This window comes from Amborella trichopoda, chromosome 3, assembly GCF_054954075.1.
Source record: "Amborella trichopoda isolate Santa Cruz 75 chromosome 3, AtrichopodaSantaCruz75HAP2 v2.0, whole genome shotgun sequence".
Lineage (NCBI taxonomy): Eukaryota > Viridiplantae > Streptophyta > Magnoliopsida > Amborellales > Amborellaceae > Amborella > Amborella trichopoda.
The window spans coordinates 45,222,447-45,234,765 of NC_142338.1; the positions used below are offsets into that span (position 1 = coordinate 45,222,447).

General features: G+C 37.2%; 1 protein-coding gene across 4 annotated transcripts in view; it reads left to right on the forward strand.

Annotated features, from left to right (window-relative positions):
- Window positions 1-11,511, forward strand: part of TTN1 (ARM repeat superfamily protein) — a 34,292-nt gene extending 22,781 nt beyond the window's left edge. For 2 of the 4 annotated variants that reach the window (XM_020673342.2, XM_020673345.2), the window contains 11 exons: window positions 1,654-1,824; window positions 1,925-2,140; window positions 3,590-3,788; window positions 4,581-4,778; window positions 5,262-5,467; window positions 5,687-5,908; window positions 6,051-6,620; window positions 6,757-7,026; window positions 7,704-7,748; window positions 8,001-8,174; window positions 10,778-11,511. In XM_020673342.2, coding sequence (XP_020529001.1) covers window positions 1,654-1,824; window positions 1,925-2,140; window positions 3,590-3,788; window positions 4,581-4,778; window positions 5,262-5,467; window positions 5,687-5,908; window positions 6,051-6,620; window positions 6,757-7,026; window positions 7,704-7,748; window positions 8,001-8,174; window positions 10,778-11,065 — 2,559 coding nt within the window. In that variant the 3' untranslated portion in view covers window positions 11,066-11,511. The remainder of the gene's footprint in view (window positions 1-1,653; window positions 1,825-1,924; window positions 2,141-3,589; window positions 3,789-4,580; window positions 4,779-5,261; window positions 5,468-5,686; window positions 5,909-6,050; window positions 6,621-6,756; window positions 7,027-7,703; window positions 7,749-8,000; window positions 8,175-10,777) is intronic. The other 2 variants (XM_006854132.4, XM_088860850.1) reach the window with 1 other exon arrangement.
- Window positions 11,512-12,319: the final 808 nt, after the last annotated feature.

The window sequence follows — 12,319 nt, forward strand, 5'->3', positions numbered from 1 at the left end:
CCAGCTTCAAAGAAGAGGTCTCTAGTTACCTAATAGGAGCAATATGTGCATAGAAGAAGAGGAGACTAATGCCCATTTGTTCATCCATTGCTCTATAGCCAGCTCTTTGTGGGGGTACCTACTTCAACCCTGTGGCTGGTCCTGGGTGACTCCATCATCTATTCCTCAACTGGTTGAGGCCTTTCTCTCTCCACCATGAACCAGACAGGGGAGGTTCCTTTGGCATGCAGCGGTCGCGGCTACACTTTGGGTGATCTGGTTGAAGCGCAATAATTGCACATTTAGAGGTGAGAAGTCACACCCACGAGCACTATTTGATAAAGTCAATCTCTCCTCATATTCTGGGCTAAGAACCACAGGCTCTTCAAGCATTGCCCATTCTCGGACTTCCAACTCAATTTGAGGAACTTACTCTTCCTCAGATCAGTTCGTAGATCTCTTTCCTCTCTTTGTAGACTATTGAAACAAGGCCAAGTCAAACTTAACTTTGAGGGTTGCTCTCTCGGCTACCCAGGCCCTGCAGGTATTGCGGACATCTTCAGAGATTCCAGGGGCACTACACTACTTTCTTTCTCCCACTTTGCAGGATTTATGGAATCCATGGTAGCCAAAGCCTTAGTCCTTCTGTGGGACTCTGCTTCTTCAACCCGACATGGGGTGCAACTCTGATAGTTGAGGGGGTTCAAAGAATGTCATAGCTTGGGCTTCTAGATCTTCTCTTTGCCCATGGAGATTGGAGCTTATCTTTGATGAGATTCTCCACCTTTGCAAGGCTATGCACGTGGTTTGGCGGCATACTTCGAGGGAGGCCAATGCTGCAGAAGACACCCTTGCTAAGGAAGGCGCCTCACAGCAGAACTCGCAGGAGACCTTCGAGCATCTTTTTGAGCTCTAGACATCACATTTTGCTTTACTTTATGTACTTGAGCTTCTATAGCATTTTTTGGACCTTGTAAGGGGTTTTTGATACATGAACACCAGTCTGTGTGTGGTTCATTCTTTTTGTACACCTCCCATATCAATACAGTTAACAGTTTCAAAATAGAAAAGAAGAGTAGTCAAATTACCTCCAGCATGGTTGATTTTTCTGATTTTGTGTTTAGAAGCAAACTCGATCGGCCTTCCCCAAATTGTTCATGCCTTACTTGGTCAAATCACAGGGCCAGCCCTACCCTTACCACACTTGAGGTTCCTCATTTCCCTCGAGTGGAAGGGATTCTCAGGAGTCCATTCCAGAACCCTTCCAAACCTACTTGGGATTTCCCATCTTATTAGACGATGAACCTGTCGTTAGTGGTTTAAGACCTTTCAAATTCAAGATGATGCGGCTCGAGTACCATGTGCTTAATTTTCAAACTGTCACATCTAACAAATCTTTTGTAAGTAATTGAAAGAATCAATTTCCTCAAAAAAAGAAAAAAAAAAGTTTGCTCATGGTTTCTTGCAAGTGGTTACTATTTGCCACTGCACTATCTTGGCGAATCAATGCACGAGTCTTCTTCATCGTGAGATTGAGTAATATGGATCAACTTTCATCTTTTCACTTCGATTGAGACTTGGTGCTAAATTAAGAGTTTGATGGCCAAAGATGGTATCCTTTGGGCTTTATATGATTTTATATGGCATCTGACTGCAATTATCTTTGTTCCACAGGCACTACATTATGATGTGAGAAGAGGACCTCATAGTGTTGGGTCGCATGTACGAGATGCGGCTGCCTATGTATGTTGGGCTTTTGGCCGTGCATACTATCATGCTGACATGAAAAGCATCTTGGAACAACTTGCTCCACACCTTTTGACAGTAGCCTGCTATGATCGCGAGGTCTGCCCACTCCTGTTTCTTTTTGTTCATGGTTCCACATTATAGAAACTTGTGCAATTATTCTGAAGAACATAGTTTTCTTTGTTGGACTTATGGTTAGGTTAACTGTAGAAGAGCTGCTGCAGCTGCTTTCCAGGAGAATGTTGGAAGGCAAGGAAGTTTCCCACATGGAATTGACATAGTGAACGCAGCAGATTACTTTTCTCTGTCATCCCGTGTCAACTCCTATCTTCAGGTTGCAGTGTTTATTGCTCAATATACGGAGTATCTCCATGTATTCGTCGATGAACTATTGACCTACAAAATCTGTCATTGGGTATGTTAAACTGCTGCATATTGTTTTTTGTAATCTTGTTATTTGTTACATGCAAACTCATGCTTATGTTATGGATAAAAATTACTCCCTTGCCTACCTGTATTCTATATAATCTTTGTGTAGGAAAAGTTTGTCTCTGCAAATAGCAAATCCCATAAGGCAAGGGCTAACTTTGTGTCAAAATCGTGCTTAGCACTCACTTATTGCTCTGTCACATTCTGAGCGTAATTTGACACAAGTTCAGCCCTTTGTGTATGGCATATTTTTCATTGTTGGTGCCAAATGTCAAGAGCTACCAACGTTAGTGAGAAATAAATAAGAGGAAGACTAGAGCTGCCAACTTTAGCAATCAATGTTACGTGATCTATTGAGATCCAGTGAGAGACAGTACTTGGATTACTTCCTAAGTGTGTAACTTCAAGATCTAGAGTAGAGGCATTCCTTGAGGACCAAAAAATCCTCAAGGAGAGTATGGCATGCCACCTCGGAATGCATGAGAAGTGAGGCATGGCTTCCTTGGACTTTAAAGGCTGGAATTGTATACACTGAATGGATTTGATACCTGTCACATAAGCTAGAATTGCTAATAATTAATCTCATGGACAGCAAATAAAAACGATGCGCCTCAGTACTAATAGTTAAAAGCAAAAGCCACCCATGCATGCTATATTGTGTTAAAGTTGTGTGCAAATGGTATTCTCTCAACACTTTTACTCCCTTACAAGCAAAAGGGATGCACCTCAGTAGTAACAGTAAAAAGCAAAAGCCACCCAAACATGCTATATTGTGTTAAAGGTGTGTGCAAATGGTATGCTCTGAACATTTTTAGTCCCTTACAAGCAGAAGATCCCTAATTGAACTTGCCCAGGTCAGCATTCTGTGATGATCCAGTTCCTTGGATGATGGTGCATATTGGAAGAAATTTCAGAGTTTAGTTTCCGTGGTATGTGTCCCGTCATACATCCTTAGGAGGCTACGGAGACTTGATTCTTTGGTTAGGAAGTTATATAGGAAGCCAATGAAGCTTTTGACTCTTGGTTAGGCTGACAATTTAGGAATACCGTCCCAATCCTTCTCTCTCTCTCTCTCTCTCTCTCTCAATACAAGACCTATCGCTCATGGAATGTGCTATGTGACCCGCCATAGATGTGTTTCTTAAAAATTTTTGAGTGTGCTATACTATATATCTAAACTTGAGAACCATGCAAGAACTCCTTTCTCTTTTCTGTTATATTGTCTCTTATATATTAGTCATGCATTATCTCATACTGTTTACCTTATGCATGCATATGGTATTGAATACAAGATATATGCTTTGTAACATGAACAACAATTCTCATCTGATCCATAGTTTAGTACTGGGTTTGTGGTATTAAGTCAAGTGTTTATATATACTACCATTTCTATTTATTCGGTAAATTAGTATGTTATTTGCATTTTGTTTTGTAGGATAAAGGATTGAGAGAGCTGGCTGCAGCAGCTCTTTCTGCCCTTGTGAAGTATGAACCTGGGTATTTCTGTGATTTTGTTCTTGATAAATTGATCCCTTGCACTCTTTCACTGGATCTAAATATGCGTCATGGTGCAACTCTTGCTGTTGCTGAAATTGTGCTGGCCCTACATCAGTGTGGTGCCATGCTATCTATTGGTGAGTACAATCTATTAAGCTCAGGTAGGGCGGCATACTTTTAAAGTCTTCAAATGGCCCATGTTGGATTGAAGTTGAGTGTAGAATGTACATTACATGCTATAATTAAAGATAGCTATGGCTATTAACCACATGGATTTTCTGCTTCATATCTATAACGATATTTTAGTTTAATATTTGTTTCTTGATATCACAGTTTCATAAAATTTACAAAAAGTTTATGTTTATCTTCTAAGTTCGTTCATTACAACCCTGTAGGATGGTAATGTTTTAGTATCATATATTACCCATTAATTATAAATTCCCGTGAGATATGAGTAGGACCTGTCTCCCCTAGAGTAGTTTTTGTTACACTGACTTATTGATAGCTATAAAAATGCATTATTTATTTGAATGTAAAACTAAGCAATATTTTTACTGCCCTTTACGTCATATCTACTTATTCTGTATAAACTCTTTGCACATTTCAATTTTAAATTCAGCTTGTGCCGCGAATCATTTTTTTTATTGCAATGAAAAAAATACTGTCAGGCTGCTGGAAAACAGATCTGGCTACTAATTGCATCGACTGTAATCTAAAGATTGCCATAATGTGTGACTTATCGTGCTGCTCAGTTGATAACTGATCAAACTATAAGCCAGTGCATCTGCATTTCTCCATGTACATGTGGGACTGTATCATGTGATCAGCTGTTAGCATTTGTTTCACAATATGCATGTTTGTCAATGTCTTCGCCTCAAGGTGTGTACATGTATTTGTGTATACTAATGGTTGTTTGTGTGCTTATGTAGGCACTAGCAAATTTGCCTGCATTTCTCCATGTGCATGGGGGACTGTATCATGTGATCAGGTGTTAGCATTTGTTTCACAATGTGCATGTTTGTCAATGTCTTTGCCTCAGGGCACGTTCATGTATTTGTGTATACTAATGGTTGTTTGTGTGCTTATGTACGCACTAGCAAATTTGCCTCATATATTGGGCTTGACAGGTATGTTATTGTGTTGATGTTGGTACTTTTTGTTGGATGCATTCTTGTGTTGATTTTAGAGGGTGTTTTCATGCATATTTGCATATTATTAGTTTACATGGCCGTATTCTTCTGTTTTCTTCAATCTTGAGGCTAGATTTTGATGTTGTATCAACTAATCTGGCCATCATCTAATACAATTATTCTTGAATCTAAATCTAATTTGGCATGTTGTGTAAAACTAATGTAGCAGCTCTCTTTCACCCGAAAAATACTTTATTGTCATGCTATATGTGCCAGAGTTTTGTGAATGTGGCTTCTGTTTCTGGATTCTTGCTTGTGTCGTTATATCATTTAGGGCCCCTTTTGGCAGACCAATTTGGAAATGGAGGTCTGCTTGGTCCACTCTATTATTCTAGGTTGCTATGGTGTGGGCAATTGTGCTGTTACATTGGGAAAAAGAATTCTATAAATATCCTTATTTTGTTTCTGTCTTCTTTTCAGAAAAACAGAACCGAATTTCAGGCATAGTTCCTGCCATTGAGAAAGCTCGTCTTTATCGTGGAAAGGGTGGAGAGATCATGCGTTCATGCGTTTCCAGGCTCATTGAGTGTACCTCTCTGTCAAATGCATCTTTACCTGAAAAGACAAAAAGAACCTTGCTCGAAACTCTCAACGAGAACTTGAAGCATCCAAATGCACAAATACAGGTATATGGATCTATCTGTTTGTTTGTATCACTCAGATATTTCTTCACTTTTCTGTGTACTCCAAGAGTAGCACCCCCGAGCTCAGAGTGTTGAGTCTGCCTTAATGTTTTGCTTCTTCATACACCTTCTTATGGCAAATGAAAGTTAGTATCCCCCGAGCTCGTATTTACTCTTTAAAAAGTTAGTGCTTAAATTATTCTAGTTCAACCGTATTTGCAGGGTTCTGCCGCTCAAGCATTGAAGTATTTTATTAAAGCCTACATTAGCATGAGTGATAAACTGGGCCAAGATCTAATGTCAAAGTACCTAGCATTATTGGATGATCCTAATATGGCTGCAAGAAGAGGAGCAGCATTGGCTATAAGTGTTTTTCCGTATGAGCTTTTGGTTCGAAATTGGGCAGTTGTGTTGGATAAACTTTGCCCCTCTTGTATGATTCAGGTTTTACTTTCAACATGAAATCTCTTATCTCTTACCGCAAAAAATGAAGATATCCCTTATCTCTTTGTTTCATTGAAGCCTACAATAAGTCTCCCATCAATGTTAGTTTATTTTATTTGAATTTTGTTGCTCCTGTTTGCAGGAAAATCCAGATGACCGAGATGCGGAAGCATGTGTGAATGCTGTTCGAGGATTGGTTTCAGTTTGTGAGACATTGACAGGCACAGGAAGGTCTCCTGTTCTTGATGGTATAGAGGGAGCTAAATCCCTAGATAGATTTATCAAGAATCAAGTGTTCGACACTTTATTTAAGGCTCTTGATGACTATTCTGTAGACAACCGAGGTGATGTAGGTTCTTGGGTGAGGGAGGCTGCGATGGAGGGCCTGGAAAAATGCACTTACATACTTTGTGAGATGCAATCTATGGGTGTTGGGAGTTTAATAGCAGATGTGGCTGAGAGTACTCCAGCGCTATGTGATAGTTCGTTGGGTTCAAATAATGAGGATCATCCTCTTTTTGATGCAAATATTGCAACTATGTTGATTGGTGGCATTGTGAAGCAAGCAGTGGAAAAAATTGATAAGATAAGAGAAACAGCTGGAAAGATTCTCCAAAGGATCCTCTACAGTAAAGAACCTTTTGTGCCATGCATTGTACATAGGGACAAACTGGAAGCAATCATACCAAACAGTGAAAATTTGAACTGGGGGGTGAGCATACTGAACTTTTTTACCACAATCCTTGCATATTTATGGCTATGGTTGAAAATAGACATCTTCACCTTTGTCATTTCACTTTTGAGTAGCTTCACCCTCTTATTTGAACTTGCCTTCCAATTCATTGTAGGCACCTAATGTTTCATATCCACGCATGGTACACCTACTTCAGTTTCCTTGTTACAGCAAAGCCTTTCTTTCTGGTCTAGTTATTTCAGTTGGGGGCTTGGCAGATTCATTACGAAAGGCATCACTTGCTGCCTTGCTCGAGTATCTTGAGGTTTCGGAACTAGATAATTGTGAGAGGAAAATTGAAAAGGATCACATGTTGTGCAATGATTTACTTTGGGTTCTTCAGCAATACAGGAAATGTGACAGGGTGATCATACCCACTCTAAAGGTGAAGTTATCTTTTGTACCAAAATTTGTTTTGGTTTTAAATAAGGGAAAGTATACCCTAGGCAGCCTTTATATACGGTGCTGGTACAAGGGTGTCCATTGTCTACACTCAATAATGGATGGTGGAGATTAATTGTGATGTTTAGTGTTCATCAATCTTCACCTTCTGCAATTGGGAACTCATGGTGGATGTCCCAGCTGTGCACCATATACGATAAACAACCTCTGTTTATAAATATTCCTTCCCTTGGAACATAAAAATGGTTGAACTTTAGAATTTTATCAAATTATCAGCATAAAAATTATCAATTTCGGATAATTAATATATATATATATATATATATATATATATATATATATATATATATATATATATATATATTATTACTATTATTATTATTATTATTTATTTATTTTAATAGCTTTTCTTTTTTTGTATAGCTTCTCAAGATAGTTATATAGACTTTATATGACTATTTGAAAGTCATATTGACTGTCAACATGGTCATTCAAATATTTATTGGATAGCTTCTCAACATATGACTATCGACTTTCATGTATGGTTTCTAAAATTACATGGTTGTCTGCTTTTCTTCGTGATGCTTTTAGTGTTGCTTTTGCTTGTCTCTTCATCTCTTCTATCTATGTAATATTTATGCCCACAAAATTCTTTTTCAGACTATTGAAATTCTCCTCAACAAAATGAGCTTCCTTCAAGTTGAGGTGAGTTTACCATTTAAATTAGTTTATTTTTCCATTGAATTCTATGGTTGATTTTGTGTCATCTCGTAAGTCTGGTTGGAAATGTTTCCTTACATGTAATAATAATAAAAATCTTGCACATTGGTTATAAAATCAATCGTGGGGGATCTGAGGATGATCTAAAAAATTAGAACAATCTATTTCTGCTATACTCCCATTACATTTCATTTCTGCTTTTTGGCTTAAATGCTGACAACTGGTTGCCATGCCCAGGGTTTTCTGGCTGGTGTTTTGGATTCTTTGGCAGTTGAGTTGAAGGGAACAAAAGACTTTACAAAACTATACACAGGAATTTCAATTCTTGGATGCATTGCTTCTCTGGAGGATTCCATAAACTCACATGCATTCTCTCAACTTGCATCCTTTCTTGTCCATCGCTATCCAAAGGTACAAACAATCTGTCTTATTTCTATAGATATTAGTAACATGTCCAGCTAATCGTATATCCTTCTCTCTCTCTATCTAATGTTTATTGGTCATGGTTTTGGTGAGTCAGCCGACTCACCTATTGCTGTGCTGTCCTTTGTCTATCTAACGTCCATCTCTAAGATGGATGTCAAAAACTGTTACATCCACTAAAAGTTAAATTGGATAGTGAAGAAAGGAATTCAAAAAATAACATTTATGTTTATCGAAAGAGAAAAATTCTAAATATAGATCATTGTCATGGTTGAGATTATCGAACCCTAAATTCTTGGATTGAAAATACATCTTTGAGATATATTTTATAGGGAGACCGCAAATAAATACCAACTCACCAAACACTTTTCCATGTTTATTTTTCTTAAAAAATTGTATTGCCACTCTGCCATTCTCTCTTTCTCTCTCTCTCTCTCTCCCCACACCCACACGCACATATACACAGTTTTTAATATTTTTTGGGTAAATAAATTGCTTTTTTTTTTTCGAAAAAAGTGTATAGTGACAACTAATATTCTTAAGATCGGACCGGCCATCGAACCGGTGAGGGCTTTGGTCTAGTTAAAATTGGTCCAACCACTGGTCGAACCCGTTGTACCGATTTTAAAAAAAAGAAAGAAATGTTGATATAATAATATAATATATAAAATGTATTAAAAAATTTTCCCACCCTTATTTAGCTGGTCTGATTGGCCAATACCAATCAAATATTGGTTTTGACCGGTTCTCGATCAAATCCAATTTTTACCTTTGACTAAACCGACCAAGGCTGGTTGGCGTTCTGATCAGTCGGAGCACCAGTTTGGTTTGGTTTTGATAACTATGATGAGAACCTTTAGTACAAAAAGTCACAAACACCCCAAGTCATTAGATGTGAAGTTGGGTGGCTCAGGTTTCAGCTTTGACTGCTGGTCAAAGTATAAGAAAGTTGTACCTCTCTCTTTCTGTAACTCTTAACTGGTGTGTCCTCTCCCTCTGAGTGTCATTTTTGTTTGCTGAACTTCTTTTTCAACATCTGAATGCATATTCCTACAAAAATCTAAAGCATTTGTTTCCTTCTCACTGTTTTGTTATACAGGCTCATTGGTAGGTTATATAAACCATAGCAGTTATGTTAAACTTCTATTGTTAATTTTGCTTTTGTCAAATTTGGAAATATCCTCAAGATTCAATTTACTCCGCTTAGGCTTGGGACTAGGCCATGCCTCAGCTGATTAATTCCGGCGAGTCCAAGTGGATTTGCCCAAGTAGTGTATGAGCCCAAAAAGGAGCTAGAATATCTATCTATCTATCTATCTATATATATATATATATATATATATATATATATATATATATATATATATATATATATAAATTGTTTACAAATAAAGAAACAATAAAAAGCACACCTAGCTATAAACAACATCAAAAGTCCAAAAATGTTATAAAAAAAAGATGGAATTTGGAAAGAATTGATTTATAGCTGGAAACAATTAAAAAAAATTTAGAAAAGAGGAATAGCAAAATATATCATATGATAAGAAGAGAAATGACACTATGAGACCCTCCCACACCCACGTGAGTAGGATCCCAAAGGATCACCATTAAGTTTGACACAGATATCTATAAAAGTTATCACATGGGAGTGGGACTTGACTTTTCTAGTGATCTATGCCAAATTTGATGGTGATCATTTGGGGTCCTACTGACATGGGTATGGGAGGGTCTCATAGGATCATTACTCTGATAAAAATATTCACAATTTATCATAAAAAATGAAAAATATATATAAAGCATTTTTACATTGATTTTGAAGAAAATGTAGTTTTTATGATTTTTTTAATGAGTACTTTTAATACTTGAGAACTCGCTCGGCAAGGTGCCATGTACGGTCTACTCAGCCGAGATTTAAAACCATAATTATCTTATGGATGAGTCATCTAGTTAAGTTTTTCATCTTGTCCTTTCTTTGGTCTGACTTGTGAGACGTTTAACTGGTGCCACACTCATCTCAAAAATACCTGAAAAATTGGTTCCAATATTCAATTATAACAGTGAAACTCAAAAGAACTCTCTCTCTCTGTCTCTCTCCATGGCAAGGCCAGTAATGCTAGGTAGATAACTTAGGATCTTAGTTCCAACTCACAGGATGGTTAGACCCCAATATGACTCTGGCATTTCCCCTGAGTAAGTTATATATGCCATGAGAGAGAGAGAGAGAGAGAGAGAGATTAGTGTATGTTTATAATTAGAACAATTGTTTCATGCTGGCTGGACTGCATTTCTACAATGTGCGGTTCAGAGGTATAAAGCATTCATCTTAAAGATGGATGCAAATAGGTGGTCCATCTAAAAACAATTGTAACTAACGGTCCAAGTGTTTTTTTAATATAATTATTATTTTTAGTTTTTAAAATTTATTTTATTTTTTATAATCATGATCTCCATGTTAAAGATTACATATTCTCTAAAAATTAGGATCAAATTATATTTAAAAAATATATTTATTGTCAAGCCCGCATTTCAACAATATGTGGTGCTGCCCGCATGCTAACCATGTCCGTATAATTATACGGTTAATTATTCAGATAAGGAAGGCTTGCGCAGACCAGGTATACCTCTTACTGCTCCAAAATGGATCACAAATGATGGAGGAAGACAAGTTAGATGAGGCCCTTACTATCATCCTTGAAACTTGTTGGGAGGGTGGGCTTGAAGAAGCCAAGCTTCAACGGCTAAGATTCTCCGAGATCGCCCATTTACAGGATCAGACTGTCGAGGTTGAACCCAGGAAGAAAGTGGACAAGGCTGAGAAAATGGCGATGCTGGATGAGAATGAGTCATATTCTTCTTTAGTTGGCTCTACTGGGTTCTAAATCTGCACATTGTGCCAGTTGGAAGGATCGACGGTATTGATTTTCCGATGGTCAGCAGCCTTAAGATTTGGGTCGTCTGTCTGGTAGGTCTGATGAATGATGGGCCTGTTGTTTCTGATGGGTAATGTGGTTTTTGATCCTAGGCTATGAAACTCTCCTTTTGTTGTTTGTGTTTGTTTAATTCTTTTTATTGACTTTGTATTATGGAGTGCGGGTGGAAGATTGGATGAACGGATGGAGGATGCAGATATTTCTCTGTTGTCATCCCTTCTTGATTCAGAAACCTGTAAGGTAAGATGAGAGAGAGAGAGAGAGAGAGAGAGAGAGAGAGAGAGAGAGAGTTAGTTGCTGCTACCTCATGAAAACAGAGGCGCTTTGCATGCATTTTGTGGCTTACTGCCTGTATCACGTCTTAATTTTATAAGGGAAATTAATCAAACTAACTGTAACATATGGACTATACATTTTATCCTACTCCATCTTATTGTCAACCGCCATGTCTTGATTTGTTTTTTGGAAATTTATCAAATCACTCGATAGCGATTGACAAACAGACCATTTACTTGTTGATATTCAATGCTAATTATTGGGAAAGCATACAAAGAGCCCATTTTTTAAAAAAAAACGGCTTGTTGACTGGATCATCCATCTTGAAAATTAGGTGGTGGATTGACGATTTGGATCGGAAAATTAGCTGATCGGCAGGATTCAGCCTTGAAACAATTTACAAAAAAAACCAATTTTTTTTTTAAATCTTTCTTTTTTGGGGTTTTTTCAAAAAAATAATAGTATTGAATTATAGTTTTAATTGTTTTATGGAAAATACGTAAATATTGAAAATTTCTCTTGTCAGATTATTCGTGGTTCATTAATATCTCCTCAGTCAATAATTCATTTCGCTATCAATAAATATGTGACACCCCGTTCGACTCTAGAATTATTTCTTGTGCAATCTGAATCAATTCAAAATATATAAAGAATATATTCTTGTGATATTTTATATTTGGGCATGTTACTATTCTCCTTTGGGAGAGTAGTTTACTTCTACTCACACGGCTAAACTACTTATTTGGGAGGATTTTTTCAATCTGAAATTTTATAGAAAATCATTCTTAAAAAAAAAAATTTAATTTTTTTTAGCACTTGGATGGTTTCTATTTTTATAATTGCATGGATAGTACAATTAGAAATTTTTTATTGATTTTAATCTATGAAGAAGTCATATTCCAAAAAGTTGAGGTTCTAAAATTAACC